This window comes from Oncorhynchus gorbuscha, unplaced genomic scaffold, assembly GCF_021184085.1.
Source record: "Oncorhynchus gorbuscha isolate QuinsamMale2020 ecotype Even-year unplaced genomic scaffold, OgorEven_v1.0 Un_scaffold_1206, whole genome shotgun sequence".
NCBI classification, from domain to species: Eukaryota; Metazoa; Chordata; class Actinopteri; order Salmoniformes; family Salmonidae; genus Oncorhynchus; species Oncorhynchus gorbuscha.
Genome location: NW_025746052.1, coordinates 135,966 through 156,776, shown reverse-complemented (window position 1 = coordinate 156,776; position 20,811 = coordinate 135,966). Strand labels below are relative to the sequence as shown.

Here is a 20,811-nt window from a genome sequence, read left to right as displayed (position 1 = left end):
ATCTGTGGCATTGTGTTGTGTGACAAAACTGCACATTTTATAGAGGCCTTTTGTCCTCAGCACAAGGTGCACCTGTGTAATGGTCATGCTGTTTAATCAACTTCTTGATATGCCAAACAATTGAAGAATTGCTTACTTACAGGGATGTAAACAAATTTGATAGAAATAAGCATCTTGTGTTTCTGAAACATTTCAGCTCATGAAACATGGGAGCAACCCTTTACATGTTGTTTACATTTGGGTCACTATAGAAAACGAGCAAGTTGCCTGACAATGACTGTGATAGCAATTTTTATTTATTTTTATAACTAACCCAAGATAGACCAGAACATGTCGTTTCCAATGGGAGCAAATGAATCATAGTTTTGGAAATGAACTGTATGGAGATAAAATATTTAATTGATGAGAAAATTCCGGCCACTGGGCATCCTCATCACCATATTTGGTAGTGAGTGGAAACGCCAACTGGATGCTTCATATTTATACATCCTTTAAAATATCTGGCTCATTGTTCTTCTATCTGTGGTGAATCCTCTGGTTCACAGTCTGAGATTATTGGTATATATTTGTCTGGAAAATGTCTTCTCACAAGCTCTACTACAAACCAGAATGTTGAATACAATTATATTTTAACTTACTTTACCAGTTGTCTGTTCAGTTTCTCCTTTTGCAGGTTGGGATGTTAGACAATATATTTAATTACAAACTTTTCAGAGCGCTGGTATGGAGTTAATATTTCTATCACCTGAAGTATGGGCAGAAACATGTATTCACATGGACGAACTCTGCAAGCAAAGACCTACAGTATAGAGACAGGCAGAGACTGCTTCTCCAATAGAAATCCCAGATCGTGGCGACGTTGATTAGCTCATACACAGAAACGTCATCGGCTCGCGCCAAACTGCAGATGTGTAGGCCGTCAAATCAAAGGCACTCCTTCGATTTTTAAAGTTGATTTAGAAGAAAATGAAAATGTGTCAGTTTGTCACAAGGTTGAAGTAATGACATGTTCAACTACTGAAGACATTGTGCCTTTTTAGATTGAGAAAGTCAACAACTAAGGAAGAATTGTTCACTTCTCTCGTTGACTTCTCAAACCCCAACCTGGTCTGTTTCGCAAGTGTTCCCGGAAGTCTTTCAACGTTGTATCCATGTAAGTATCCATGCTTCTCCTGCCTGTATTTAAGTATCCATGCTTCTCCTGCGTGTATTTAAGTATCCATGCTTCACCTGCCTGTATTTAAGTATCCGTGCTTCACCTGCCTGTAATTTAAGTATCCATGCTTCTCCTGCCTGTATTTAAGTATCCATGCTCCTCCTGCTCCTAGTTACAAGTATCCATGCTCCTCCTGCTCCTAGTTACAAGTATCCATGCTTCTCCTGCCTGTATTTAAGTATCCATGCTTCTCCTGCCTGTATTTAAGTATCCATGCTCCTCCTGCTCCTAGTTACAAGTATCCATGCTCCTCCTGCTCCTAGTTACAAGTATCCATGCTTCTCCTGCCTGTATTTAAGTAGCCATGCTCCTCCTGCTCCTATTTACAAGTATCCATGCTCCTCCTGCTCCTATTTACAAGTATCCATGCTCCTCCTGCTCCTAGTTACAAGTATCCATGCTTCTCCTTCCTGTATTTAAGTATCCATGCTTCTCCTGCCTGTATTTAAGTATCCATGCTTCTCCTGCCTGTATTTAAGTATCCATGCTTCACCTGCCTGTATTTAAGTATCCATGCTTCTCCTGCCTGTATTTAAGTATCCATGCTTCTCCTGCCTGTATTTAAGTATCCATGCTCCTCCTGCTCCTAGTTACAAGTATCCATGCTTCTCCTTCCTGTATTTAAGTATCCATGCTTCTCCTGCCTGTATTTAAGTATCCATGCTTCTCCTGCCTGTATTTAAGTATCCATGCTTCACCTGCCTGTATTTAAGTATCCATGCTTCTCCTGCCTGTATTTAAGTATCCATGCTTCTCCTGCCTGTATTTAAGTATCCATGCTCCTCCTGCTCCTAGTTACAAGTATCCATGCTTCTCCTGCCTGTATTTAAGTATCCATGCTCCTCCTGCTCCTAGTTACAAGTATCCATGCTTCTCCTGCCTGTATTTAAGTATCCATGCTTCACCTGCCTGTATTTAAGTATCCATGCTTCTCCTGCCTGTATTTAAGTATCCATGCTTCACCTGCCTGTATTTAAGTATCCATGCTTCTCCTGCCTGTATTTAAGTATCCATGCTTCTCCTGTCTGTATTTAAGTATCCATGCTTCTCCTGTCTGTATTTAAGTATCCATGCTTCTCCTGCCTGTATTTAAGTATCCATGCTTCTCCTGCCTGTATTTAAGTATCCATGCTTCTCCTGCCTGTATTTAAGTATCCATGCTTCTCCTGCCTGTATTTAAGTATCCATGCTTCACCTGCCTGTATTTAAGTATCCATGCTTCACCTGCCTGTATTTAAGTATCCATGCTTCTCCTGCCTGTATTTAAGTATCCATGCTTCTCCTGCCTGTATTTAAGTATCCATGCTTCTCCTGCCTGTATTTAAGTATCCATGCTTCACCTGCCTGTATTTAAGTATCCATGCTTCACCTGCCTGTATTTAAGTATCCATGCTTCACCTGCCTGTATTTAAGTATCCATGCTTCTCCTGCCTGTATTTAAGTATCCATGCTTCACCTGCCTGTATTTAAGTATCCATGCTCCTCCTGCTCCTAGTTACAAGTATCCATGCTTCTCCTTCCTGTATTTAAGTATCCATGCTTCTCCTGCCTGTATTTAAGTATCCATGCTTCTCCTGCCTGTATTTAAGTATCCATGCTTCTCCTGCCTGTTATTTAAGTATCCATGCTTCTCCTGCCTGTATTTACAAGTATCCATGCTTCTCCTGCCTGTATTTAAGTATCCATGCTCCTCCTGCTCCTAGTTACAAGTATCCATGCTTCTCCTGCCTGTATTTAAGTATCCATGCTCCTCCTGCTCCTAGTTACAAGTATCCATGCTTCTCCTGCCTGTATTTAAGTATCCATGCTTCACCTGCCTGTATTTAAGTATCCATGCTTCTCCTGCCTGTATTTAAGTATCCATGCTTCTCCTGCCTGTATTTAAGTATCCATGCTTCTCCTGCCTGTATTTAAGTATCCATGCTTCTCCTGTCTGTATTTAAGTATCCATGCTTCTCCTGTCTGTATTTAAGTATCCATGCTTCTCCTGCCTGTATTTAAGTATCCATGCTTCTCCTGCCTGTATTTAAGTATCCATGCTTCTCCTGCCTGTATTTAAGTATCCATGCTTCTCCTGCCTGTATTTAAGTATCCATGCTTCTGCCTGTATTTAAGTATCCATGCTTCACCTGCCTGTATTTAAGTATCCATGCTTCTCCTGCCTGTATTTAAGTATCCATGCTTCTCCTGCCTGTATTTAAGTATCCATGCTTCTCCTGCCTGTATTTAAGTATCCATGCTTCACCTGCCTGTATTTAAGTATCCATGCTTCACCTGCCTGTATTTAAGTATCCATGCTTCACCTGCCTGTATTTAAGTATCCATGCTTCTCCTGCCTGTATTTAAGTATCCATGCTTCTCCTGCCTGTATTTAAGTATCCATGCTTCTCCTGCCTGTATTTAAGTATCCATGCTTCTCCTGCCTGTATTTAAGTATCCATGCTTCTCCTGCCTGTATTTAAGTATCCATGCTTCTCCTGCCTGTATTTAAGTATCCATGCTTCTCCTGCCTGTATTTAAGTATCCATGCTTCTCCTGCCTGTATTTAAGTATCCATGCTTCACCTGCCTGTATTTAAGTATCCATGCTTCTCCTGCCTGTATTTAAGTATCCATGCTTCTCCTGCCTGTATTTAAGTATCCATGCTCCTCCTGCTCCTAGTTACAAGTATCCATGCTTCTCCTGCCTGTATTTAAGTATCCATGCTCCTCCTGCTCCTAGTTACAAGTATCCATGCTTCTCCTGCCTGTATTTAAGTATCCATGCTTCACCTGCCTGTATTTAAGTATCCATGCTTCTCCTGCCTGTATTTAAGTATCCATGCTTCACCTGCCTGTATTTAAGTATCCATGCTTCTCCTGCCTGTATTTAAGTATCCATGCTTCTCCTGTCTGTATTTAAGTATCCATGCTTCTCCTGTCTGTATTTAAGTATCCATGCTTCTCCTGCCTGTATTTAAGTATCCATGCTTCTCCTGCCTGTATTTAAGTATCCATGCTTCTCCTGCCTGTATTTAAGTATCCATGCTTCTCCTGCCTGTATTTAAGTATCCATGCTTCACCTGCCTGTATTTAAGTATCCATGCTTCACCTGCCTGTATTTAAGTATCCATGCTTCTCCTGCCTGTATTTAAGTATCCATGCTTCTCCTGCCTGTATTTAAGTATCCATGCTTCTCCTGCCTGTATTTAAGTATCCATGCTTCACCTGCCTGTATTTAAGTATCCATGCTTCACCTGCCTGTATTTAAGTATCCATGCTTCACCTGCCTGTATTTAAGTATCCATGCTTCTCCTGCCTGTATTTAAGTATCCATGCTTCACCTGCCTGTATTTAAGTATCCATGCTCCTCCTGCTCCTAGTTACAAGTATCCATGCTTCTCCTTCCTGTATTTAAGTATCCATGCTTCTCCTGCCTGTATTTAAGTATCCATGCTTCTCCTGCCTGTATTTAAGTATCCATGCTTCACCTGCCTGTATTTAAGTATCCATGCTTCTCCTGCCTGTATTTAAGTATCCATGCTCCTCCTGCTCCTAGTTACAAGTATCCATGCTTCTCCTGCCTGTATTTAAGTATCCATGCTCCTCCTGCTCCTAGTTACAAGTATCCATGCTTCTCCTGCCTGTATTTAAGTATCCATGCTTCACCTGCCTGTATTTAAGTATCCATGCTTCTCCTGCCTGTATTTAAGTATCCATGCTTCACCTGCCTGTATTTAAGTATCCATGCTTCTCCTGCCTGTATTTAAGTATCCATGCTTCTCCTGTCTGTATTTAAGTATCCATGCTTCTCCTGTCTGTATTTAAGTATCCATGCTTCTCCTGCCTGTATTTAAGTATCCATGCTTCTCCTGCCTGTATTTAAGTATCCATGCTTCTCCTGCCTGTATTTAAGTATCCATGCTTCTCCTGCCTGTATTTAAGTATCCATGCTTCACCTGCCTGTATTTAAGTATCCATGCTTCACCTGCCTGTATTTAAGTATCCATGCTTCTCCTGCCTGTATTTAAGTATCCATGCTTCTCCTGCCTGTATTTAAGTATCCATGCTTCTCCTGCCTGTATTTAAGTATCCATGCTTCACCTGCCTGTATTTAAGTATCCATGCTTCACCTGCCTGTATTTAAGTATCCATGCTTCACCTGCCTGTATTTAAGTATCCATGCTTCTCCTGCCTGTATTTAAGTATCCATGCTTCTCCTGCCTGTATTTAAGTATCCATGCTTCTCCTGCCTGTATTTAAGTATCCATGCTTCTCCTGCCTGTATTTAAGTGGCCATGCTTCTCCTGCCTGTATTTAAGTATCCATGCTTCTCCTGCCTGTATTTAAGTATCCATGCTTCTCCTGCCTGTATTTAAGTATCCATGCTTCTCCTGCCTGTATTTTCATCTTGCACTCATGCTTCAGGTGATAGAAATGTTAACTCACTACCAGCGCTTTGAATAGTTGACTTTAATTATACTTTCCTGTAGAGATATTGTATCACATTCATAAAAAAGGACAGTTATAATATATGATGTATTTGACATTCTGGCTGAGGTCATGAGAAGAAACTTTCCTGATCCAAACGCTCATTAATGCCCGACGTAGAAATCAATGCAATTCAACATTTGGTTTTCAGGCTCGTGTGCTAAAGTTAGCTGATTATAGTCACACGGTTGTATTTACATAGACAAGTGTTGCTCCCTATTGGGTGGCACCAAAATAGTCAGTGGGAAGCCAGAATCTTAAATACAATTCAATCAACTTACTGTGCCGATGGGCAGTTGGTCATTATGACGGGGAATTTGAGATAAAATATCTAAAGGAACGTTTCATAACGTGTATCTGTTGTAGACCCATTTCCTCTCTGCTTACCTCATGCTTCAGTTGATATAAATCGGGCCTGTTTTCAGAGCTGTAATTCCAGAGCTTCATCATGACCATGTTGGTGAGGCTAGCATGCCTGCGCAGTCTCCCTGTGTCCGGGCTGCGTCCTGTGTTGACCCAGGGCTCTCCAGCCCTGAGGACCTCCACCCTGAAGAGCTGCCCGCCCCTCCTCAAGGTCCACCAGGTAACACATCAGGGCTTTTCACATTGTTGGACTGTTCCAACACTCACATTATTACTACAATAAACTAAGACATTTATAGAACACAATGCTTCCACTGGGGGGAAAAATATGTGCACATTTTATCTATATGCCAACAGTTTGTAAAAATGCCTTTAATGATCATAACCAGTACAGATAACATCCTAATTGTTCAATTGCCTCATACTTAAACAATAAAAGACAAGTACCTTTTTGTTTAATTTATTGAAACCGTAATATCAACTGGTTGACATTCAGGTGCATCAAAGCTCTCTACCGAGAGACTGAAAAACAGCTTCTATCTCAAGGCCATCAGACTGTTAAACAGCCACCACTAACATTGAGTGGCTGCTGCCAACACACTGACTCAACTCCAGCCACTTTAATAATGGGAATTGATGTAAAATATATCACTATTCACTTTTAACAATGCTACTTAATATAATGTTTACCTACCCTACATTATTCATCTCCTATGTATATACTGTACTCTATATCATCTACTGCATCTTTATGTAATACATGTATCACTAGACACTTTAAACTATGCCACTTTGTTTACATACCCTACATTATTCATCTCCTATGTATATACTGTACTCTATATCATCTACTGCATCTTTATGTAATACATGTATCACGAGCAACTTTAACTATGCCACTTTGTTTACATACTCATCTCATATGTATATACTGTACTCGATACCATCTACTGTATCTTGCCTATGCTGCTCTGTACCATCACTCATTCATATCCTTATGTACATTTGTAAGTCGCTCTGGATAAGAGCGTCTGCTAAATGACTTAAATGTAAATGTTAAATGTACATATTCTTTATCCCTTTCCACTTGTGTGTCTATAAGGTAGTAGTTTTGGAATTGTTAGGTTAGATTACTCGTTGGTTATTACAGCATTGTCGGAACTAGAGGCACAAGCATTTCGCTACACTCACATTAACATCTGCTAACCATGTGTAGTGTGACAAGTACATTTGATTTGATTAAATTGTATTGTGGAACACCATATTCAATAAGGCAGTGATGTCATAAGTGGCGCTTGCTTGTAGAAGCCTATGCAATGGAATAGCCTTGTTTTGTTAATTTAGCAGACAATATGCTCTTATTTCCCGAGGCCTTATCAGTCAAGACACCTATTTTATTGTAAAAAAACAACAACATTGTAATATTACAGAATAAAATAGAAGAGAATTTGAAACGCGGCTCAATTTGGTAAGTAGATTAAAAAAATAAGGGTTACAACACAATTTATTGTTTTCAATATACAGCTGTTCAATGTAGTTTATTCCGCCTGCTCTTTGGAATTTTCTAAGTGGATTAGCAATTCCACATTGAGCGCTGCATGGGGATGAATTACGGCTACGGCATCTGTTTGGAGAGTAGGCCTACGCTTAATGATTCTGATTTAAAATACGCTTTTTATGAATAATGTTTTAACATATTTTCAGTGTGAAACCTGTCTATGTTTACCACTGGCCTAGGCTATAAGCCTGCTAATCAATCCTGTTACCTACGCACTGGGATTTTATTCCAACTAGGCACCACACCTTTTTATTTATTTTGTTTAACCTTTATTTAACTAGAAAGTCGGTTAAGAACAAATTCTTATTTACAATGACGGCCAAACCCGGACAACGCTGGGCCAATTGTGTGCCGCCCTATTGGACTCCCAATCAATTGTTCAGTTCAGTTATTCCCTAAATGAAACACACAAGGTCTTCCAGGTCAGTTAAATCCAAAACGTAAAGCTAAAGAGGGACTAGCAGTTCACAAAGTAGGGTCATCACTAGTTGCCACAAAGTCATAAACCCCGCCTATTTCTACAATTTGGTCTGATTAAAATCAGATTTTAAACCTAACCATAGACCATAACCTTAACCGCACTGCTAACTCTAACCTAACAAAGACCAAAAGCACTTATTTTTTTCCCATAATTTTTACTATATAGCCAATTTTCACTTTGTGGCTGTGGTAACTAGTGACAACTGCAAAGTAGCCTAAGAGGAAAATAGACTGGACGCAGTTATTACCAACCTGCAGGTCGTTGTTGGAACACATATTCCCCAACTTCAGTCAACAAGTCCAGTTTGAGTTTGTGATAATGATGTCGGCATTTGGCATGGTATTTCTCTTGTGTATCGATCAAATGTTTTTGAAATCAAAATCTAAATAAACTGTATTAACAAACAAAAGAGGAATAGTCACATGCAAACAAGCATACAACATACAAACTATTTACATTGCCAGGAATCTTAAACAAATCATATTCATTAATAATACACGTTTTAATTGCCTTTTTGTTTTTCATTTTAGTTAAAGTAGTGCCATATTGTTTAAATTCATTTATAAAGTGAAAGAAGTTTAGGTTTTGAATTAGACCATTTGCATTTGTGAATATGAAATTGACCTAGTATTATTAGCAGTTGACTTAAATATACTACATCTTTATCCATATCAGAATTTCTGAAATAAATCATTATATCAAAACCATTATATAGTACAACCAGTCCTTTTTTTTTTGGTAACAAAATTCTGTATGTCAATCCAAAACATTCTACTGTAAATACAGGCAAAAAAACAAATGCAAAATGGTCTCCTTCTCCATTCCACAGAAATCACATTAATAGTCAACTTGAATCTTTCCAAAACATGTTTCACATGATAAATTCTGTAACATTTTAAGTGAAAATGTATTTATTTTATGTTTTACATCAGCAGATGTCACAAAAGTGCTGTACAGAAACCCAGCCTAAAACCCCAAACAGCAAGCAATGCAGATGCAGAATCAGTTAGACTAGTTTTTATAGGCGTTTATTTCTGTAGGTCTAACGGGAGCTTGTGTTTACAGGGAGTGGTTGGAAACACAGTGGAGTGAGACACCGAGGGGAAAGGGAATTTAGGGAGAAGAACTGTGGGATGCTTGGCTTGGTTTTCTTCTGTTTTGTCCTTACCAGTAATACAGATAGACATAAAATAGAGAAATAAGTGATAAGATAACAAAGTTAATAATCAACACTAGATTAATTAATTACACTACATGAAGACACACGGTTGGAATTGATTGAGCCATACAGAACAACTCTTGTCTGTATGTAGTTGCTATATATCTGTTGAGTTTTCTCTGAGCGGGGGAGATGAAGAGAGACCAGTCTCTCTGTAGCTGGTGGCTCCCTGTCCTGGTTTGTTATGCTGCTGCTTTACTCCTTGGTTACCGACTTCTCCAAGTCCAAATGTTTTGGCCCCAAAGCGTGACGGTTTCTATAGCTACTTCACATACATTCCCATGCAGTCACATTGCTGGCACAGGCTCAATGAGAGCCTGAATCTCTCCTAAGACTGCAAATATTTGCATATGTAAGTCCCCTAAGGCGGCAAATATTTGGATATGTGTAGCTTGTTTTGGAGGTGTGTGTGTATAAAAAATATATATATATTTTCTCTGGTATTGTCCCTGTCACGTGTTGGCACCCTCCAATGCCCCCTTCTTTGTCTCAGGGTCTTTAGCATGTCATGTTTCAGCTGACATGTCTCGGGGTCTTTAGCATGTCATGTTTCAGCTGACATGTCTCGGGGTCTTTAGCGTGTCATGTTTCAGCTTACATGTCTCGGGGTCTTTAGCGTGTCATGTTTCAGCTGACATGTCTCGGGGTCTTTAGCGTGTCATGTTTCAGCTGACATGTCTCGGGGTCTTTAGCATGTCATGTTTCAGCTGACATGTCTCGGGGTCTTTAGCATGTCATGTTTCAGCTGACATGTCTCGGGGTCTTTAGCATGTCATGTTTCAGCTGACATGTCTTTAGCATGTCATGTTTCAGCTGACATGTCTTTAGCATGTCATGTTTCAGCTGACATGTCTTTAGCATGTCATGTTTCAGCTGACATGGCTTTAGCATGTCATGTTTCAGCTGACATGGCTTTAGCATGTCATGTTTCAGCTGACATGGCTTTAGCATGTCATGTTTCAGCTGACATGGCTTTAGCATGTCATGTTTCAGCTGACATGGCTTTAGCATGTCATGTTTCAGCTGACATGGCTTTAGCATGTCATGTTTCAGCTGACATGTCTCGGGGTCTTTAAATCAAATGTAATTTATCACATGCTTTGTGTAGACTCCCAATTACTTATGGGCCCTTCCCAAGAATGCAGAGAGGAAAATAAAAATAGTAATACTAGGATTGATAACTTGTCTTTATACACATGTTACCAGTACCGAGTCCACGTACAGGGTTACGGGGTAGATATGTACATATAAGTAGGGATAAAGTGACTAGGCAGCAGGATAGATAATAAACAGTAACATCAGCTAATGTGATGAGTCAAAAGAGTTTGTGCAAAAAGGGTCAATGCAGGTGGTCCTGGTAGCTATTGGTTAATAATTTACCAGTCTTATGGCTTGGGAATATAAACGGTTTAGGATCCTATTGGTTACAGACTTCGTACGCTGGTACCGCTTGCTGTGTGGTAGCAGAGAGAACAGTATGACTTGGGTGGCTGGAGTCTTTGACAATTTTTAGGTCCTTCCTCTGACACCGCCTGGTATAGAGGTCCTGGATGGTATGGATCTCGGCCCCAGTGATGTACTGGGCTGTACAAACTTCCCTCTGTAGAACCTTGTGGTTGGATGCCAAGCAGTTGCCATACCAAGCGGAGATGCAGCCAGTCAATATGCTCTCAATGGTGCAGCTGTAGAACGTCTTGAGAATCTGAGGGCCCCATGCCAAGTATTCTCAGCTCCCCTTCGGGAGGCTGAACAAACTTAATGATGGTGTTGGAGCTATGCGTAGCCACGCAGTCGTGGGTGAACAGGGAGTACAGGAGGCGGACTTAGCACGCGGCCCTGAGGAGCCCCCATCTTGAGTTTCAGTTTGGGGGATGTGTTGTTGCCTACCCTCTCCACCTGAGGGCGGCCCGTTAGGAAGTCCAGGACCCAGTTGCAGAGGGAGGTGTTCAGTCCCAGGGTCCTTAGTTTAGTGATGAGCATGGCGGGTACTATGGTGTTGAAAGCTTGGCTATAGTCAATGAACAGTATTCTCACATAGTTGTTCCTTTTGTCCAGGTGGAAGAGGCCAGTATGAAGTGCAATAGAGATTGTGTCAGCTGTGGTTTTGTTGGAGTGGTATGCAAATTGAAGTGGGTCCAGGGTGTCTGGAATAATGGTGTTGATGTGAACCATGACCAACCTTTCAAAGTATTTCATGGCTACAGGATGATAGTCATTTAGACAGGTTACCTTGGCGTTCTTGGGCACAGGGACTTTGGTGGTCTGCTTGAAACATGTTGGTATTGCAGACTGGGTCAGGGAGAGGTTGAAAATGCCAGTGAAGACATTCGCCAGGTGGTCAGCGCTAGCTCTGAGTGCGAGTCCTGGTAATCTGCATGTTAACCTGTTTAAAGGTCTCACATCAGCTACGTAGACCATGATCACACAGTCCGAACAGCTTGTACTCTCATGCATGATTCAGTGTTGCTTGCCTCAAAGCAAGCATAAAGGTTTTTAGCTTGTCCGGTAGGCTTGCGTCAATGGGCAGCTCGCCAATGGGTTTCCTTTAGTCATCTGTGATAGATTGCTAACTCTGCCACAGCCGACGAGCATCAGAGCCGGCGTAGTAGGATTCGATCTTAGTCCTGTGTTGAAGCTTTGCCTGTTTGATGGCTCGTCGGGAGGTTGTGCTGGAATTTCTTATAAGCATTAGTGTCCCACTCCGAGATAGCAGCAATGTATTACAGCTCTATCAAATAATTGTTCTCCCCACTGTAGGTTGAAGTCATCAAAACAACTCGTTTTTCAACCACTACACAAATGTCTTGTTAACAAACTATAGTTTTAGCAAGTCGGTTAGGACATCTACTTTGTGCATGACAGAAGTCGTTTTTCCAACAATTGTTTTCAGACAGATTATTTCACTTATAATTCACTGTATCACAATTCCAGTGGGTCAGAAGTTTACATACACTAAGTTGACTGTGCCTTTAAACAGCTTGGAAAATTCCAGATAATGATGTCATGGCTTTAGAAGCTGCTAATTGACCTCAATTGGGGGTGTACCTGTGGATGTATTTCAAGGCCTGCCTTCAAACTCAGTGCCTCTTTGCTTGACATCATGGAAAAATCCAAAGGAAACAGCCAAGACCTCAGAAAATATTGTGGACCTCCACAAGTCTAGTTGATCCTTAGAGCAATTTCCAAATGCCTGAAGGTATCACGTTCACCTGTACCAACAATAGTAAGCAAGTATAAACACCATGGGACCACGCAGCCGTCATACTGCTCAGGAAGGAGACTCATTCTGTCTCCTAGAGATGAACCATACTTTGGTGCGAAAAGTGCAAATCAGTCCCAGAACAACAGCAAAGGACCTTGTGAAGATGCTGGAGGAAACGGGTACCAAAATATTACAGGGTAGCCTAGTGGTTAGAGCATTGGACTAGTAACCGGAAGGTTGCAAGTTCAAACCCCCAAGCTGACAAGGTACGAATCTGTCGTTCTGCCCCTGAACAGGCAGTTAACCCACTGTTCCTAGGCCGTCATTGAAAATAAGAATTTGTTCTTAACTGACTTGTCTAGTTAAAAAAATAAAAAATAATAATATATATATATTCACAGTAAATTGAGTCCTACATCGACATAACCTGAAAGGCAGCTCAGCAAGGAAGAAGCCACTGCTCCAAAACCGCCATAAAAAAGCCAGACTACGGTTTGCAGTTAGACATTGGGACAAAGGTTGTACTTTTGGGAGAAATGTGGTCTGGTCTGATGAAACAATAATGGAACTGTTTGGCCATAATGATCATCGTTATGTTTGGAGGAAAAAGGGGGAGCTTTGCAAGCCGAAGAACACCATCCCAACCGTGAGGCACGGGGGTGGCAGCATCATGTTGTTGGGGTGCTTTGCTGTAGGAGGGTCTGGTGCACTTCACAAAATAGATGGCATCTTGAAGGAAAATTGTGGATATATTGAAGCAACATTTCACTGATTCTGTGTAATATTAACCTTTTACTTTCCTCTTTCATCAGGGCTATTCCACCAAATCCAGATTTGGTTTCCGTCGTGGGAAAACAGCCAAGGACCAGCTCCAACAGGCAGCTTTCCAACCAGCAACTGATACGGCCATCAGAAGTGAATATATTGACTTACTAAACCATTTAAAAATGTCACCTCGTAACACAAACGTCTGCTTGCTAGGGGGGGGGGGGGGGACAGGATGGACCTGTCATGTAAACACAGGCCCGTCTCACACCCCTCACAGTTACATCATGAAGTCAGTGCCTTGTGCCGGTCAGCAGCAGGTTTTAACTGGTGTAAATGTGCTCTGTATTCCCTTGCAGTGGATAACATGGGCAGGATGTTCCTGGCTGGAGGGGCTGCTGTAGGCCTGGGAGCTCTGTGCTACTACGGACTAGGCATGTCCAATGAGATCGGAGCCATCGAGAGGGCAGTGTGAGTGCTAATGCTTCCATTGGTAGTGTGTGTTGTACTAGTGTTGTCCCATGGTAGTGTGTGTTGTTGTACTGGTGTTATTGACTTTATACTTAGGTACGATTATGCTTTTTCACAATGCGCTTTTGTTAAATAATTCCCCCTTTGGCGAAGTTTGCTGTCTTTGTTAGGAAGAAATAGTCTTCGCACAGTTTGCAACGAGCCAGGCGGCCCAAACTGCTGCATATACCCTGATTCATGTTAGCAGGCAATATTAACTACATATGCAGGTTTAAAAATATATACTTGTGTATTGATTTTTAAGAAAGGCGTTGATGTTTATGGATAGGTACACACTGGTGTAACGACAGTGCTTTTTTTCACAAATGCGCTTGTTAACCTGTCTGGTACCCTGCTGTACCAGACAGGTCATCAGAACTCACAGGACTTCGTGTTTTTTTTCGATAAAGTTCATCTTTATGTCCAAAAACCTCAGTTGAAATTGGAGCGTTTTGTACAGTTGTAAAGTTTTGTACACTGTCTCAAACAAACATCCGGTGAAAATGCAGAGAGCCACGTCAAATTACAGAAATACTCATCATAAACATTGATGAAAGATACAAGTGTTAAACATACGAATACAGATAAACTTCTCCTTAATGCAACCGCTGTGTCAGATTTCAAAAAAGCTTTATGGCGAAAGCACATGACGCGATTATGTTAGGACAATAAATGTTCAATAATGTCCATCTTTATGTCCAAAAACCTCTGTTTTGTAGGTGCGTTTAGTTCAGTAATCCAAAGGCACATTGCGCGCTCTCAACATCGAGACAAAGTTTTTTTAAAATACAATAAAACTTGGTAGAAACATGTCAAACGATGTTTAAAATCAATCCTCAGGTTGTTTTTGTCATAAATAATCACTGATATTTCAACTAGACAAAAGCTTCGTCAATAGAAAAGGAGAAACAAGAAAGGCGCGCTCCCGATCACACGCTTGGCTCATGTCTGGAAATGTCCACTGTCCCCTCATTTTTCAGAGTAAAAGCCTGAAACAATGCCTAAAGACTGGCCACGTGTAGAAGAAGCCATAGAGATCGTGAACTGGGTCCTAAGTCTTTGTATGGTGGATAGGCTTTCAATGGAAAAACAGATTTTGAAAATAATAGTACTTCCTTAGTTTTTCACCTGCCATATCAGTTCTGTTATACTCACAGACATTATTTTAACAGTTTTGGAAACGTTAGTGTTTTCTATATCCTAGCTTCTGGGCCTGAGTAGCAGGCAGTTTAATTTGGGCACGCTTTTCATCCAAAATTCCAAATGCTTCCCCCTACCCTAGTGAAGTTAAATCACCCGTTTGGCGAAGGAGGCTATGATTCAATGATAAATTAACAGGCACCGCATTGATTATATGCAACGTAGGACAAGCTAGATCAACTAGTAATGTAGTTAACTAGTGATTATGTTTAAGATTGATTGTTTTTTATAAGATACGTTTAATGCGAACTAGTACCTTACCTTGGCTCCTTGTTGCACTCACCTAACAGGTAGTCAGCCTGCCACGCAGTCTCCTCGTGGAGTGCAATGTAAACGGCCATGATCGGTGTCCAAAAACGCAGATTACCGATTGTTATGAAAACTAGAAATCAGACCTAATTAATCGGCCATTCGGATGAATCGGTCGACCTCTGATATCAACGTGCTGTCCTCTGTAAATGTTTATTTCCCCTGTGTCTCCTGCCCCAGGATCTGGCCCCAGTACGTGAAGGACAGGATCCACTCGACCTACATGTACTTTGCAGGCAGTGTGGGGATGACAGCTCTGTCGGCTGTAGCCGTCAGCAGGACCCCAGCCCTCATGGGAGTCATGATGAGAGGATCCTGGCTGGTAATTCACATTTTATTATTTCACCTGGATTTAACCAGTCAAGACAGCTTGTTTTTAAAAGGTAGATTCAGCTAAATGACGTTGTCATGAGCAGCACCACAGATATTGAGATGAGCGAGATGCAAGACTTCACTCTCACACAGTCACACAATGATCTGCCATTTGTATAGATTTAGCTTTACGCTGTTACAGCAGGGTATCCAAGGGACCAAAACAGCAGAGTATCCAAGGGACCAAAACAGCAGGGTATCCAAGGGACCAAAACAGCAGGGTATCCAAGGGACCAAAACAGCAGGGTATCCAAGGGACCAAAACAGCAGGGTATCCAAGGGACCAAAACAGCAGGGTATCCAAGGGACCAAAACAGCAGGGTATCCAAGGGACCAAAACAGCAGGGTATCCAAGGGACCAAAACAGCAGGGTATCCAAGGGACCAAAACAGCAGGGTATCCAAGGGACCAAAACAGCAGGGTATCCAAGGGACCAAAACAGCAGGGTATCCAAGGGACCAAAACAGCAGGGTATCCAAGGGACCAAAACAGCAGGGTATCCAAGGGACCAAAACAGCAGGGTATCCAAGGGACCAAAACAGCAGGGTATCCAAGGGACCAAAACAGCAGGGTATCCAAGGGACCAAAACAGCAGGGTATCCAAGGGACCAAAACAGCAGGGTAGCTGTTACAGCAGGGTATCCAAGGGACCAAAACAGCAGGATATCCAAGGGACCAAAACAGCAGGATATCCAAGGGACCAAAACAGCAGGGTATCCAAGGGACCAAAACAGCAGGGTATCCAAGGGACCAAAACAGCAGGGTAGCTGTTACAGCAGGGTAGTCAAGGAACCAAAACAGCAGGGTAGCTGTTACAGCAGGGTATCCAAGGGACCAAAACAGCAGGGTAGCTGTTACAGCAGGGTATCCAAGGGACCAAAACAGCAGAGAAGCTGTTACAGCAGGGTAGTCAAGGAACCAAAACAGCAGGGTAGCTGTTACAGCAGGGTAGCCAAGGGACCAAAACAGCAGGGTAGCCAAGGGACCAAAACTGGTGTTGATTTTCAAACCATTGTGTATGATTTTGAGACACTTTTCAATAGCCACTGTGGGTATTTTTTTTTATTCAAATAATACAGACATTTGTCGTTTTTTTCACCAGGCTATTGGAGCTACCTTTGCAGCCATGATTGGAGCAGGCATGCTGGTCAGATCTATCTCTTATGACCAGAGCCCAGGACCCAAACATCTAGCCTGGATGCTACATGCAGGTGTTGGACTGCTTCACCTTCCCACTTTACCAAGCATTTGTCAATTGAAACGTCCCACTTGCTTGTTTTCGCCACTAGAGGGCAGTACTATAAAGGTTCAGAATACCCTCACTATGCAGCAGCAGTCGACTTGAATGGAACAGGGTTTTCTCGTACTTACTGACACCGGTTCTGTGCCTGTGAGAATGTTCTGAGAAGACTGTTAAATACCAGATCTGTTTTCTTTAAGTAGAATATCTTGTTATATATATATATAACCTCTTTATTTGGACCTCAGATGATAAATAGCTGTGTAGCTAAAATCTGGTGCTTTTTCATGTTTGATGTACGTACATGCTCCCTTTAAAAAAACACACCTAATAAATAAATCCATCCATTTGTCCCTGTGTTTCCAGGTGTGATGGGAGCGGTCATAGCCCCCATGACTCTGCTAGGTGGGCCCCTGATGATGAGGGCTGCCTGGTACACAGCGGGCATAGTGGGGGGTCTGTCCACCGTGGCCATGTGTGCCCCCAGTGAGAAGTTCCTCAACATGGGAGGACCCCTGGCGGTGGGCTTCGGAGTCGTCTTCGCCTCCTCCATTGGTTAGTATCTTTAGATCAATAACCCTGGCAGTGGGTTTCAGTGGTCTCTATTGGTTAGTATCTTTAGATCAATAACCCTGGCAGTGGTTTTCAGTGGTCTCTATTGGTTAGTATCTTTAGATCAATAACCCTGGCAGTGGGTTTCAGTGGTCTCTATTGGTTAGTATCTTTAGATCAATAACCCTGGCAGTGGGTTTCAGTGGTCTCTATTGGTTAGTATCTTTAGATCAATAACCCTGGCAGTGGGTTTCAGTGGTCTCTATTGGTTAGTATCTTTAGATCAATAACCCTGGCAGTGGGTTTCAGTGGTCTCTATTGGTTAGTATCTTTAGATCAATAACCCTGGCAGTGGGTTTCAGTGGTCTCTATTGGTTAGTATCTTTAGATCAATAACCCTGGCAGTGGGTTTCAGTGGTCTCTATTGGTTAGTATCTTTAGATCAATAACCCTGGCAGTGGGTTTCAGTGGTCTCTATTGGTTAGTATCTTTAGATCAATAACCCTGGCAGTGGGTTTCAGTGGTCTCTATTGGTTAGTATCTTTAGATCAATAACCCTGGCAGTGGGTTTCAGTGGTCTCTATTGGTTAGTATCTTTAGATCAGTAACCCTGGCAGTGGGTTTCAGTGGTCTCTATTGGTTAGTATCTTTAGATCAATAACCCTGGCAGTGGGTTTCAGTGGTCTCTATTGGTTAGTATCTTTAGATCAATAACCCTGGCAGTGGGTTTCAGTGGTCTCTATTGGTTAGTATCTTTAGATCAATAACCCTGGCAGTGGGTTTCAGTGGTCTCTATTGGTTAGTATCTTTAGATCAATAACCCTGGCAGTGGGTTTCAGTGGTCTCTATTGGTTAGTATCTTTAGATCAATAACCCTGGCAGTGGGTTTCAGTGGTCTCTATTGGTTAGTATCTTTAGATCAATAACCCTGGCAGTGGGTTTCAGTGGTCTCTATTGGTTAGTATCTTTAGATCAATAACCCTGGCAGTGGGTTTCAGTGGTCTCTATTGGTTAGTATCTTTAGATCAATAACATGGTAGACAGACATCAATGAGAAACAACATGGTAGACTGACGTCAATGAACAACAACATGGTAGACTGACGTCAATGAACAACAACATGGTAGACAGACAACAATGAACAACAACATGGTAGACAGACATCAATGAACAACAACATGGTAGACAGACATCAACATGGTAGACAGACATCAATGAACAACATGGTAGACTGACATCAATGAACAACATGGTAGACTGACATCAATGAACAACATGGTAGACTGACATCAATGAACAACATGGTAGACAGACATCAATGAACAACAACATGTTAGACAGACAACAACATGGTAGACGGACATCAATGAACAACATGGTAGACAGACATCAATGAACAACAACATGGTAGATGGACATCAATGAACAACAACATGGTAGACGGACATCAATGAACAACAACATGGTAGACGGACATCAATGAACAACAACATGGTAGACGGACATCAATGAACAACAACATGGTAGACGGACATCAATGAACAACAACATGGTAGACGGACGTCAATGAACAACAACATGGTAGACAGACATCAACATGGTAGACAGACAACAACATGGTAGACGGACATCAATGAACAACAATATGGTAGACGGACATCATTGAACAACAACATGGTAGACGGACATCAATGAACAACAACATGGTAGACGGATGTCAATGAACATCAACATGGTAGACAGACATCAAAATGGTAGACAGACATCAACATGGTAGACAGACATCAACATGGTAGACAGACATCAACATGGTAGACAGACATCAATGAACAACAGCATGGTAGACGGACATCAATGAACATCAACATGGTAGACAGACATCAACATGGTAGACAGACAACAACATGGTAGACGGACATCAATGAACAACAACATGGTAGACGGACATCAATGAACAACAACATGGTAGACGGACGTCAATGAACAACAACATGGTAGACGGACATCAACATGGTAGACAGACATCAACATGGTAGACAGACAACAACATGGTAGACGGACATCAACATGGTAGACAGACATCAACATGGTAGACAGACAACAACATGGTAGACGGACATCAATGAACAACAACATGGTAGACAGACAACAACATGGTAGACTGACATCAATGAACAACAACATGGTAGACGGACATCAATGAACAACAACATGGTAGACGGACATCAATGAACAACAACATGGTAGACAGACAACAACATGGTAGACGGACATCAATGAACAACAACATGGTAGACAGACATCGTTGAACTCCGTTGAACCGTAGCCTTTTGATTCATCAATCCCAGTACATTGTTAGTGGAGTATTGAAGATACCAGTGTGCTGGAGTTTCTTCTTCTTCTTTCAAACAGCATTATTTAGGATCTGGCTCTCTGGTGACAAACACCCTTGACACAATTTCCCCTCAGTTATTAATTGAGCTTGAGGACATGGTGTTAATGTAATGTCCTCTCCACTCTCTCTGTCCCCAGGCTCAATGTTCCTGCCCCCTACCTCAGCGATGGGAGCAGGCCTCTACTCCATTGCTATCTACGGAGGTCTGGTCCTCTTCAGCATGTTCCTGCTCTACGACACCCAGAAGGTCATCAAGAGGGCGGAGACGTACCCCATGTACGGGATGCAGAAATACGACCCCATCAACTCGTAAGTGACGTCTGCAGAGTAATCAGTCCTGCTGTCGGATTTCTGTTGCTTACTGTTTAAACAGACAGTCAACTAGTCCAGTTCTGTTCCTTACTGTTTAAACAGATAGTCAACTAGTCCAGGTCTGTTCCTTACTGTTTAAACAGATAGTCAAGTCAACTAGTCCAGTTCTGTACCTTACTGTTTAAACAGATAGTCAACTAGTCCAGGTCTGTTCCTTACTGTTTAAACAGATAGTCAACTAGTCCAGGTCTGTTCCTTACTGTTTAAACAGATAGTCAACTAGTCCAGGTCTGTTCCTTACTGTTTAAACAGATAGTCAACTAGTCCAGGTCTGTTCCTTACTGTTTAAACAGATAGTCAACTAGTCCAGTTCTGTTCCTTACTGTTTAAACAGATAGTCAACCAGTTCTGTTCCTTACTGTTTAAACAGATAGTCAACTAGTCCAGGTCTGTTCCTTACTGTTTAAACAGATAGTCAACTAGTCCAGTTCTGTTCCTTACTGTTTAAACAGATAGTCAACTAGTCCAGTTCTGTTCCTTACTGTTTAAACAGATAGTCAACTAGTCCAGGTCTGTTCCTTACTGTTTAAACAGATGGTCAACTAGTCCAGGTCTGTTCCTTACTGTTTAAACAGATAGTCAACTAGT

The 20,811-nt window shown here is 41.8% G+C and overlaps 1 protein-coding gene across 3 annotated transcripts in view; it reads left to right on the top strand.

The window, feature by feature from the left end:
• The window catches only part of LOC124021781 (growth hormone-inducible transmembrane protein-like), a 39,061-nt gene that overhangs the window by 2,486 nt on the left and 15,764 nt on the right, over nt 1–20,811 (top strand). For 2 of the 3 annotated variants that reach the window (XM_046336896.1, XM_046336894.1), the window contains exons 2-9: nt 1,041–1,153; nt 6,111–6,268; nt 13,321–13,423; nt 13,633–13,744; nt 15,473–15,614; nt 16,767–16,875; nt 17,271–17,459; nt 19,989–20,160. In XM_046336896.1, coding sequence (XP_046192852.1) covers nt 6,134–6,268; nt 13,321–13,423; nt 13,633–13,744; nt 15,473–15,614; nt 16,767–16,875; nt 17,271–17,459; nt 19,989–20,160 — 962 coding nt within the window. In that variant the 5' untranslated portion in view covers nt 1,041–1,153; nt 6,111–6,133. The remainder of the gene's footprint in view (nt 1–1,040; nt 1,154–6,110; nt 6,269–13,320; nt 13,424–13,632; nt 13,745–15,472; nt 15,615–16,766; nt 16,876–17,270; nt 17,460–19,988; nt 20,161–20,811) is intronic. The other variant, XM_046336895.1, reaches the window with a different exon arrangement.